The 12,717-nt window shown below is 40.8% G+C and overlaps 1 protein-coding gene across 8 annotated transcripts in view; it reads left to right on the plus strand.

Moving 5' to 3' along the window:
• The window catches only part of FAT1 (FAT atypical cadherin 1), a 361,321-nt gene that overhangs the window by 322,444 nt on the left and 26,160 nt on the right, over window positions 1–12,717 (plus strand). For all 8 annotated transcript variants that reach the window (XR_016311628.1, XM_089669573.1, XM_089669572.1 and 5 more), the window contains 2 exons: window positions 8,079–8,541; window positions 10,469–10,622. Coding sequence is in view for 7 of the 8 variants with exons in the window: in XM_089669573.1 (XP_089525699.1) it covers window positions 8,079–8,541; window positions 10,469–10,622 (617 nt within the window). In the remaining variant the exon portion in view is untranslated. The remainder of the gene's footprint in view (window positions 1–8,078; window positions 8,542–10,468; window positions 10,623–12,717) is intronic.

Here is a 12,717-nt window from a genome sequence, read left to right on the forward strand (position 1 = left end):
GAAAACAATGATTTGGAGGGGTGTCCCAATACTTTTGGCAATATAGTGTATGTAGCACAACAAGTTAGTGCTTGCACCTTCTCTTTATGTAACCAGCTATTACAAGGGGCATTATCAAATACATTTGCAATATTCAACTTTATCATATTGGTAACATTTCCTGTGTGCAGCTGTCATTAACTTCATCATGTTAGTTAGACATAATCTTTCCATACCTCCCAAAGAGGGACACATTTTAATGTAAAGCACCTTACCTGCGATGCACCAGTTACACGGACCATGAAGAACTGATATGCTAAAAATTATTTGTTACACCCACAAGTATTAACTTTCTCAACAAATTTTTCTTCATACTGGCTTTTCAAACTAACAAATTTAATGGTTGGATGTACTGCAGTATAACACTTCTGGTAATAAAATAGTACATTTCTTTTTAGTGGTCCTTATATCAGACCAAAAAGATGGACAAATGAGGATGAAGGGATTTGGTTCCAAAAGTGGGACAGTTCCTTCAAAACAGCAACAGTTGGAAGCTCTGCCTTTCATTAATCCATGCTTATTATTTACAGTTGGATTATTTCTGCTGTATATCACCCCTTAAAAATTACTTACAAGAGAACAGAGCATTATATGCCAGTCAGATCCACTATGGACCCATATGGAACTGACCCAGTTAAGAGAGTCTAGGAAATAAGATAAAGTGGCCTATCAGTTGCTGAGCTCATTTCCTTCAGCACATGGGGATGGATGCCATCTGGGCCAGGTGCTTTATCTATTTTAATTTTGCTTAGACTGAACGGCACCTTTGTCCATTAATTATATTTTCTAAATCTTGACAGAGCTCATGCTGTGAAATAATTGCTGGAGTGTTGTGTGATGCACTCTTTTTACATTCTTTGCTGACTGACTATAGAAGGAAGAAGTGAAATAACCTAAAATGAATAGGAGTGCTCTGGATATGAGTAATGGTGAAAGCCCCTGGCTGTGTTAACTTTGAAGACACAGTAAAAATGTTTAACCATTTAAGGTTGGTAGCATGAGATTGGTAAAATCCTAGGAAATTATGGCAGCCATGCTGGTGATGCCAGTGAGGGAGCAGCTGGAATAAATGGAGTGGTAAATGGACAGATGGTATAGAAAGCATGGGTTAATTTTCTTTTTTTCTTTGGAGGCACAGTATATTGTAGGAGCACTGACACTGGGAGGCAGCATGGGGTGTGTTTAGAGATCACAGAACCTCAGAGCAAAGTTTTAATGAGGTTCCTCTTCCACTTAAAATAAAATCCTTAGGAATGCCATTGATAATATAGGCTACTAAGGGGAACTGTATTAGCTTGTTCTAGTTGTGAATTTTATGTCGTTACTGTTAGTGTGTATACATGCCTGAATCTTTCTCCTGATCTGTCTTTATGGACTTTGTTTCCCCACTATAGTGTCTTTCTAAGGCTCCAAGCACACTAGGCATTTTAATAAAGCTGCTAACGTTAGCTGTGTAAAGTCACGTTAAAAACGTGTTTTTTTCAGCAGTTTTTAGTGGTTTTGTATTAGTGTTTAGTGACGTTGTTTTGCATTTGTGTTTTTAGCATTCTTTAGGTTTTTTTTGACCACCAGAAAGAATTTTCTGGTAAAAAAAAAGTCCAAAAATGCTGGTTTGCCGCAATTTACTGCGTTTTACCATGTTTTGCCGTGTTAGAGCATTTTACAGCTAACAAACTCTTCTAGAAACCCACTAGTTATGGGTTTTTTTCCAGCCAAAAACACCCCTGCCAAAAAACGTTGATTACAGTCTATGTGTGCATGGACACATAGGATAACATACTGGGGAGTTTACTGGCTGTAGAAAAAAAAGGTCAAAAGCCAATAAGAGCAGCTGTAAAAACATCCAGTGTGCATGAGGACTAAAAGTGCCTCCAACATTTATCTTTAAACTATTTATGTTTATCTCTACTTTGTGAATGTCTTTTCTTCTTGGCATCTTTGTATATTGTGACAAGCACCACTTTTGTTCCTGGTTGATTGACACAGAGAGGAGCATCAGTTACTGTTGGGTAGGAATTGAAAGAGGTTAAAGTGACAATAAACGATATCCTTATTTTCCAAAATAATATCTACAAATAATCCATATTTATGCACCATCTAATGGCCCTGTATTCTATTTTTCATGAAGTCTTTCTTACTGTGTTTTTCTGACTCCATTTATTGTCTTCAATGAACTATTTAACCTCTTCTTCCCCCTCACTACCATTTGTTTGGAATGAGCAGTGCATGATAGTTACAGTCTGTAGCCGCTAGTCTATCTTGGAAGAGAGCAAGAGAGGGTAGTTACGTTCTTACATACAAAGGGACCATGTAGAATCAGTGTAGCTACCCTCTTAAAGGAACCTGATTCGCAGTCTCAAAAAAAAAAAAGAATTTGCAGATTTGGAAAGGGATAGAGGAATAGAAGGTACTTTACTGAGTTAAGCATACATACTTGGATGCAGCAGTAGTCTTCATATACACAACAACATGTAGTATCTAAACTACTAAACCATAACATCTAGTATTTTCATTACTGTGCATTATCTCATTAGTTGCATAGTTTTTAAGGTCAAAAAAGACACGAGTACATCCAGTCCATCCAGTTCAATGTGTATACATATGTGTGATTTATTTAACAATTCTCATAGCCCTTTACATTCTACTTCCTGAGGAACACATCTAAAGGTTTTTTGAAGTTGTCCACAATCTCGTTTTTACAGCCGAAAATTTTTTATTCGATTCACTATAAGTTTTCTTTTAAGGATTATATTACTGCATGTACAACAAATTAAAAGTAAGTGTAAAACATAAAACATATTATTTCATGAGAAATGAAGGAGCTCTGTGGTTGAATATACACTGCTCAAAAAAATTAAAGGAACATATCATGCTGGACATCTATCCTGATATAGACTGGGTAATGTGTAAGGAACATAAGGATGCCCCATCGTTTGATGGAAATGAAAATTATCAACATACAGAGAATTCAAAGATACCCCGAAAATCAAAGTGAAAAAATGATGCAGCAGGCTAGCCCATTTTGCTGAAATTTCATTGCAGCAATTCAAAATAGTACTCAGTAGTTTGTATGGCCCCACATGCTTGTATGCATGCCTGACAAAGTAGGGGCAAGCTCCTAATGAGACACGGATCGTGTCCTGGAGTATTTCCTCCCAGATCTGGATCGGGGCATCATTGAGCTCCTGGACAGTCTGATGTGCAACCTGGCAGCATTGGATGGACCAAAACATAATATCCCAAAGGTGTTCTACTGGATTTAGTTCAGGTGAGTGTGGGGACCATTCAATGGTATCAATTCCTTCATCCTCCAGGAACTGCCTGCATACTCTCGCCACATGAGGCCGGGCATTGTTGTGCACCAGGAAGAACCCAGGACCCACTGCACCAGCGTAGGGTCTGATAATGGGTCCAATGATTTAATCCAGATACCTAATGGCAGGCAGGGTGCCATTGTCTAGCTTGTTAGAGGTCTGTGTGTGTGTGTGTGTCCCTCCATGCACATGCCTCCCCAGACCATCACTGACCCACCACCAAAACGGTCATGCTGAATGATGTTACAGGCAGCAGAATGTTCTCCACGGCTTTTTCAGACCCTTTCACATCTGTCACATGTGCTCAAGGTGAACCTGCCCTCATCTGTGAAAAGCACAGGGCACCAGTGGCAGACCTGCCAATTCTGGTTTTCAATGGCAAATGCCAATCGAGCTCTATGGTGCTGGTCAGTGAGCACAGGGCCCACTAGAGGACGTCAGGCCCTCAGGCCACCCTCACAAAGTCTGTTTCTGATTGTTTGGTCAGAGAAATTCACAACAGTGGCCTGCTGGAGGTAATTTTCTAGGGCTCTTGCAGTGCTCATCCTGTTCCTCCTTGCACAAAGGAGCAGATACCGGTCCTGCTGATGGGTTAAGGACCTTCTACAGCCCTGTCCAGCTCTCCTAGAGTAACTACCTGTCTCCTGGAATCTCCTCCATGCTCTTGAGACTTTGCTGGGAGACACAGCAAACCTTCTGGCAATGGCACGTACTGATGTGCCATCCTGGAGGAGTTGGACTGCCTGTGCAACCTCTGTAGGGTTCAGGTATCACCTCATGCTACCAGTAGTGATGCTGACCCTAGCCAAAACAGAAAAAATGAGTAAGGAAAGAAATATCAGTGGCCTCCATCTCTAAAACCATTCCTGTTTTGGGGGTCATCTCATTGTTTCCCATCTAGTGCACCTGCTGTTAATTTCATTAACACCAAAGCAGCTGAAACTGATTAAAAACCCCCTCTGCTACTTAACTGACCAGATCAATATCCCAGGAGTTTAATTGACTTGATGCTATACTCGTTTAAAACGCGTTCCTTTAATTTTTTTGAGCAGTGTATGTTTTTAAAAATTATTTCATTGTCAGTTGTATTTATTCGTGTGAATTCAAGGTTTTGATGAAGAAATTATCATAAGAAAAGTGATGAATTTTGTTTCTGTGACCAATGTACCTCACTGAGTTGAACCTTTTGAGTTGTACATGGAACTATAGCCTAATTCAGGGGTCTTCAGACTATGGCCTGTGGGCCACATCCGGCCAGCTACAAGATTATATCTGGCATGCAGCTTGGGTCCTTGATGTGCAGACATTGAACATTAAAGTCAGCAGAGGTTGCTCCCTAAGTAACAGGGAACTTTGATTAAGACTCTGATGTGAGGGGGGCTGTGTTGGAACTTTCATGCAAGAAGAAACTCTGATGGGGACCCTAATGTAAGGGAGACTATAATAGGCACTCTGATTTAAGTGCTGGGGGGGGGCACTGCTGGAGATTTTTTTTCAGCCCAGGAATATATGTAGAATTTACAATGTGGCTTTGTACTGAAAAGTTTGTAGATCCCTTGCCTAACCTATATATTAGGCAGGGTAAACATGTCTTTTATTGTAATGACCTTTCAGCCCAAGCATTTAAAATTATATCGGCACTGAAGCCTTAATTTAAATCAGAGAATTCGCTCTCTATATTATTTATTTAGGAAATGGAAGTTTAATCAAAGGAAATTTTTTAACATACATGATTATAAAAAGAGGCAGTGCATCATTCTGACCGTCAAAATGTGGACACTCTAATTTTAAATCTAGCTGTGCGAGATAAGAAATGTGACATGCCTTCTCTTTCTTTTTCTGCTCTGTCTGTATGATTGCTGAATTGTTCACATGAAAATGAATTGGATTTGGTTATTTGCTCACTTGTCATGTTCCTTTTTATATCAAACGAACAAACGTGTTTTTCCGTAAATTTGCATTTCCATTATTAAGTTGGGGGAACATTCATCATTACCAGAGAGCAGCTCGACTGGAGACATAACCGGTGAATACATCGGTATCAGTTTGTGTCAGTAAAACATTCAACATTGATTAGCTTTATTTACAAGTGACAACATACATTTTTCCTCTGCGGATACACAGTCAGGCTTATCAAACAGAGTCACCGCCAAGTCCTGTCTCCCTGATGTTTTGTGAATGCTTTGACCAGTTTCTGGCGCACACACACAAGAGAACATGTCGTGAATGGAGCTTCCGTATGGAACTTGCCCCTTGGATTCTACACACAGCCCTCTGAGCTCTGGGTGATGATCTCTTAAGTGCCATGACTTCACTGACTGGCTGCTGACATGTTTGATGCCACACAGATGCATTAGTATTCATTGGGCATAGAGAGGCTTGCAGCAGAGAGGAAAGGGGAGCCAAGAACACTGGCAGGTGCCAAGAATTCATGTTTTTTAATTGTTTGTAATACATATTAAAAGTACATTCAAGAGCATACTTTCCAAGGTCATCTGTTCTCATCCTGACATAGCTTTAGTGCACTAGGCCACAGCTCTTCTAATAGGACTACTGACATGACAAATATTGTAACTGTACACAGTTAAAATATACCTCAACCCAAGGACAGAATTTTTATATGTTGCAGCTGACTAGTCCTCAGATGTGGCTGCATCAGTTTTCTGAGAACATTAGTCATTAGCTTTCCAAGCTACAGTGAGGAACAGAAGTATTTGAACACCCTGCGATTTTGCAAGTTCTCCCACTTAGAAATCATGAAGATGGGTCGTGGCTGGGTCTTCCAACATGACAACGACCCGAAGCACACAGCCAGGATAACCAAGGAGTGGCTCCGTAAGAAGCATATCAAGGTTCTGGAGTGGCCTAGCCAGTCTCCAGACCTAAATCCAATAGAACATCTTTGGAGGGAGCTGAAACTCCGTGTTGCTCAGTGACAGCCCTAAAACCTGACAGATCTAGAGGAGATCTGTGTGGAGGAGTGGGACAAAATCCCTGTTGCAGTGTGTGCAAACCTGGTCAAGAACTACAGGAAACGTCTGACCTCTGTAATTGCAAACAAAGGCTTCTGTACCAAATATTAACACTGATTTTCTCAGGTGTTCAAATACTTATGTTCAGCAGTGCAAGACAAATAAATTCTTTAAAAATCATACAATGTGATTTCCTGAATTTTTTTTTTTATTCTGTCTCTCAGAGTGGGAATGCACCTACAATGTGAATTTCAGACCCCTCCATGATTTCTAAGTGGGAGAACTTGCAAAATCGCAGGGTGTTCAAATACTTCTGTTCCTCACTGTATCTTCGAAGAAATTCACAACCCTTCCTCCTTCTGTAAAGGAGATGAGCATAGTTGGGGGTATTTGTAATCTGATTCAGGAAAGCAGCCAAGGGTGACAACTTTACTCCTTCATAGATACAGTATAGTGAGAGAATGTTGTCACCCTAGGACAGGAAGCGTGTTACTGGAAAGATCATCAGGGAAAATAAAAATAGAAATCCTTAAAAACGAATGCATCTAAGGACTGGTAAGCTGCAATAAATGACTTTGTTTTAGGGTTTAGATATGATTTATGATAACGTTGAGTATATTATTTTCACATGCCTTTATCTATAGTTTTCTGCATATTTCCATACAGACCAAGCTGTCTATCAAAGTGACTGAGATTGGGATGAACTATAACACTTTTAGGGTGTTTATAATAATGCTTTATAAATAAATGATGCTGCTCAGTCTTCATGTTTTTTTTTTCTTCGAAACAACAGATATGTTTTGCTTTTTTCTGTAATTGTTCTTCAATTTTTTTTAATTCTAAAAGGTCACCCTTATCTTACCTAAAGTGCATTTGTTAGCAAAAGGACTCTAGACCAGGAGATTACACTTTTTTCAGATGACTGCTTCTGTAGACACAAGTGACAGTTCTGTTGAACAAGGTGTCCCCCCCCCCCCCCCCAATAAATAAATAAATACATGATATTTAAGTTTTAGCTGGAGTCTAGCAACATGAGTCACCACCTGTTTGTGGTATTTTGGGGGGGATCCAAAAGTAGGATCTCCCCACTGTCTGATGCACTTATGTACTTTATCTTTTTTTGGAGCTCTCTTAGTCTTTTCACCTGTTTGTATGTTCAGTCCTATAATGCCAGAGAGATCAAACTGTGTCATTCAAAAGGACACTAACCCATGTCCAATAAAGCATAGAAAATACAAGGACAAGGTGCAGGAATCAGGAAGCCTAAATGGACAAAAAGCTAGAGATGGCACCTGTTTTCTTTTTTTTCTCTATCGGTGAAGAAACATACTGGTCTTGTTTGCTGGCTCCCAGGTTGGACTATGGTATTGGAGATCAAGTTCAGGATATTTAAAGGGAAAATGAAATGTTTCCTATTGTATTGAAGCAGTGGTGATAACCTGTGCATTCATAAGGGTGAGCAGACAGCCAACACCCCTACTTGTCCAAATTTGCTCTTAGGCATTTAAAGATGTATTTTACACCATGTTGGAAATCACTTTCTCCAAGAACTAAATAGCACTAGCATTTTCCAGTGCTCACCAGGCTTAGGACTTGTGTAGAAAGCAGTAATTTTACTCTGGTGGGATAATACTGGAAAATCAAGGTTTGTAGATGTTTTTGCATATTTAAAAACAGAGCAGCAGCTGATATTTTTAATGAAACCTAAGCAGCTCATAAATAATGGGAAATGCTGTTTTGTTTTTTTCTATAGATCCAAGGAGGAAAACTGCAATACAAGTTTGATTGTGGCAGTGGTCCCGGGATTGTGTCTGTCCAGAGTATTCATATCAATGATGGCCAGTGGCACACAGTGACATTAGAGGTGGATGGTAACTATGCCAGATTGGTCTTAGATCGTGTCCATACTGCATCTGGTACTGCCCCCGGAACTCTGAGAACACTGAACCTGGACAATTATGTATACTTTGGAGGTCACATGCGCCAACAAGGAGCAAAACATGGAAGAGGTGGCCAAGTGAGCAATGGATTTAGAGGATGCATAGACTCTGTGTTTCTCAATGGTCAGGATCTCCCCCTTCATAGTAAATTAAAGAACTCTGCACTAATAGAAGAGTCTGTGGACGTTTCTCAAGGATGCTCTCTAACTGCCGCCGATGCCTGTGCAGGCAACCCTTGCCACAATGGTGGGGTGTGCTCCCCCCTATCTAATGGAGGTAAGCTTTCTTCTGCACTGCTTCCCCTCACTGACATAATTGTTTAAGTGTTTATTTGTTGTTGTTGTATTATACAGTTTATACGGGGCTGTATATTCCAAAACTGCTGATTACCTACTGTACATTGTGTTCCCTCTTGTGCAGTAAAATCTAGATTAGAAAATCTATCTTCAGTTTTTATCTCAAGGCTCACATAGTAGCAACCGTAAAAGAGGACATACATCATTTAAATAGCACTGTTGTTAAATTATTAATAGAGGCAAAACAGGAGAAATTCACCTGCATTTTTATTTAAAGAAAAGTAGAAATAAAACTATGGAGCATATAGGGAAATATTATGTATCCCAAACATCTCTGCATTATAGCAGCTTGCAGACTTATAAATGTGTTACATAGTCCCGAAGCAAGGATCAGACAATCCGTATCGCTGTGGTCGAAAAGCTTTTCCTGAGTTAGAATTGTATTTGTGTTTTACTGGTAATATCTAGTATTGTACATCTGGCAAATGAATCCCATTCTTTCATGGGCTTTACTACCTATATTGTCCCCCCCCTTGTTTTAGAGACTCTTGAAGCATTTGGCATGCCTGATGGGAGATGCTCTGATTTTACATGTTGGATTGGGAGTTCTGCACATGCATGAAATTCTTTAGGGTTTGAATTAACCAGGGCAAGTTCACACCAGAACGTAGTGGGGAAAGCCGGATTTCCTGCACCACGTTCAAAATGCACTGCACTTGCAATCTGCAGCAGGTGTCATTGTTAACTTAATTACCCTGCAGACTTAGGTCGCAAATGCATGTACAGTAGTACCGTGTGATTTGTTTGCTGAGCGTTTTTTGGTAGTGCATGTACTACTTTTGTTGCGCACCAGCACGATTTAAGCCCATTCAAATAAATGAGCTGAAATCGCACTGCACCCGGATCACATGTGAATTGCACAGAAATGCACAGTGAGTTCCTGCGCGATTCCTGGTATGAACCGTCCCTTAACCACTTGCCCTCCAGAAGATTTACCCCCCTTCCTGGCCAGCAGTTTTTTGCATTACGGCGCTGCGTTACTTTGACAATCGCGTGGTCATGCAACGCTGCACCCAAAAGAAATGTTTTTTTTCCCACGAATAGAGCTTTCTTTCGTTGGTATTTGATTGCCTGTGCGGGTTTTTTTTTTGTCAGTAATCCTGCTCGATCACCGGGTGCCAGCGAGTAATCAGAGGCTGGGACCCGGTGATTTACAGCTGAGGCCACGAATGGCGGCGGAGGTAGGGCGCGCGACCCCTACCCAGAAGTGCGTTTTTTTCTTCTGTCTCTAAAAGGTTGTAAATGCCTATTCCTAGATTGTAAGCTCGAAAGAGCAGGGCCCTCAATCCCCTCATGTTTTGCATTGTATTGGTATTGTTCTGTCACATGTTCTGTCAACCTTTGTAATGTACAGCGCTGAGCGAACTATTGGCGCTTTATAAATACTGTATAATAATAATAATAATATGGGGTGATCAAAGGGTTAACTGTGTGCTTTGTGCTGTTTTACTGTGTGCTGTGTTAGTGCATTCAACTGTAAGCACACTGCTTTGCATGGCTCTGCTGAGCACAGCCATACAAAGCACTGTGCAGGAGCTGACAGGGGAGAGAATTGTATTGTTTACATACAGTTCTCTCCCTCCGTTGGTAATGCTTGGTGATCGCCGGGTGCCGGCGAGTAATCACTGTCTGTGTGATTGACAGCCGAGGCCGCGAATAGCTCGCACGCGTCCCCCCTACCCTGAAATGGAAAATCACGTATATATACGTGATTTTGCACACCCCAGTATATCTGCTGTAGGATGGTGGGAAAGCGGTTAAACCAGTTCTCCATAATTTTATAATGTTTAGTTGTATTTCTGACATACTGTTAATCTGATATCAAACTTCTGTAATTGCTCTATCAGGTTACTACTGTAAATGTACATCATCGTATGTGGGCACACATTGTGAAATAAGTGTCAATCCCTGCGCCACCAACCCTTGCCTGTATGGTGGTACCTGCATTGCAGTGAAGGATGACTTCATTTGCCACTGTAGAGGAGAGTACACTGGCCAGAGGTAAGTTATAACACTCATTATTCCTTTTCACAGGAAAGGAGAGGCAGCACCTTGTTTACTTACATACCTGTTCTATCTACTTTCTATAGCAGACATTATTGTACATTTATTGTTGCCTCCTCATAATAGTATCTATGTTTCTGTTGAGTTGGCGTGAGGGGCCTGTATGACCTATGACCAGATTTAAACCTTCCAGAGTTCTGTGTGCCAGTATCCCACAGCTTGACCATTTCTGGTTCATCAATATTCCAGCAGTAAATATATTCCATAGCAGAAAACCCTAAACAGGGAACAAATTGTATGTGAGTTTGTTGTGTATCTAAAATGTATTGGTTGTGTGCAGCTATAAAAATCAAGATACAGTCCTTGTCTCCTGACTATAGGATTAAAAGGGCATTCAAAACCAATTCCTTAAAATGATTGGAAAGTTTTCGTCTTGTATTTTTTTTTTTTTAATAACAAACATGTTATACTTACCTGCTCTGTGTAATGGTTTTGCACAGAGCGACCCCAAACCTCCACTTCCCTGACAGTGTTATCCATTCCTCCTCTTCTTTATGAGGGCACACATGCGGGCACTCTCACAAGCCAGTCTGTGTGTGTCTATTGACAAACACAGCATGGCTTGGCCTCACCCCCCCACCCCACCCCTTTCTCTCTCCTCACTGGTTTTGACTGACAGCCATTGGCTTCTGGCTCCTGCTACTGTCAGAGCCTCTAGTGAGACCAGGTACAGGAGAGGAGAGCTGCAGCTGACAGGCACAGCACTTGATAAAGACTAGACTCAGATAAGTGTGTAAGAGGGGCCTGGAGGAAGCTGATATTAAAAGGTTTGTTTACCTTAATGCAGAGAACTTTTACTTTTAATTGTCCCCTCTTATATGTTGGGTATCAGATTGTCCTTATACAACCATGATCACAAATATAACACTTGATGTAATCAGTTCATGCAAAAGAATGCCAACATTTTGGAATACAGGGTATTCCCGGATAAACAAAAAATTGGAAACACTACATGATTTGCAGGTGTGCAAGTGATGACATGTTTAACGTTGAAAGAAGAAACGATGTAACATTCTTTTGCTTCCGCTGTGTGATGAGACACCTAGCTAACAGGTGGGAATCCTCACTTACATCATTCACTGCCTGCGCTGCTAGTAATAAAGAGTCATGTAAGAAATTAGAGCTTCAAAAAGGGCAGATTATTGGTGCCCCCTTAGCTGGTGCCTCTGTGACTGAAGTTGCCCATTTATTTGCCGTGCCGTGAGGTGCAGCATAAAAGTTTATGATGGTATATATAGTTCCCAGGAAAATGTCGCTCGATAAGCATAAGCGCGGTCAACATGGTCAACTGATCTAAAGAGACAAAAGGACATTACGCAGGATTGTGAGCTGGAATAAGAAAACAACTGCTGCAAAAGTGACTGCAGAGCTCAATCTCAGTCCTGTGAAGACTAAATCCCGTGAAGACTGAGATTGAGCGCTGCAGTCACTTTTGCAGCAGTTGTTTTCTTATTCCGGTTCACAGTCATGTGCAATGTCCTTTTGTCTCTATTGGTCAGTTGAGCATGTCGACCGCGTTTATGCTTATCAGGCGATGAAACTGCATATGCCAAAATATCCTTTGATATTGTACCTCAGGACACAGCAAATAAATTGGCAATTTCAGTCACAGAGGCACCAGCTAAGTGGGCACCAACAGTTTGTCCTCTTTGAAGCTCAGTAAGCTCTGACATGACTCTGTATTACTAGCAGCACATGCAGTGAATAACAAATGTGATGCTTCCCACCTGTTAGCTAGGTGTCTCATCACACAGCGGAAGCAAAAGAATGTTTCATCACTTCCTCTTTCAACGCAAAACATGCTGTCACCTTCACACCTGTAAATCATGTAGTGGTTTCATTTTTTTGTCTGTTCCCTGTATATCTCTATTCACACTGACACTATGCAAAAAATATGGAAATTACTTTGTACACAGAGCTGGAATACACTTGGTGGTTGTAGAGTCAATTTGCAAAAATTGCCTGATCATAAACTAGTGATTACTTCCCTCTGTAGCCTCTGGGTGCTGCTATTGTTTCATATGCCATAGAC

The sequence above is a fragment of the Staurois parvus genome, unplaced genomic scaffold (genome assembly GCF_062004578.1).
Source record: "Staurois parvus isolate SC_StPar_1 unplaced genomic scaffold, SC_StPar_1.0 ptg000080l, whole genome shotgun sequence".
Taxonomy (NCBI): domain Eukaryota; kingdom Metazoa; phylum Chordata; class Amphibia; order Anura; family Ranidae; genus Staurois; species Staurois parvus.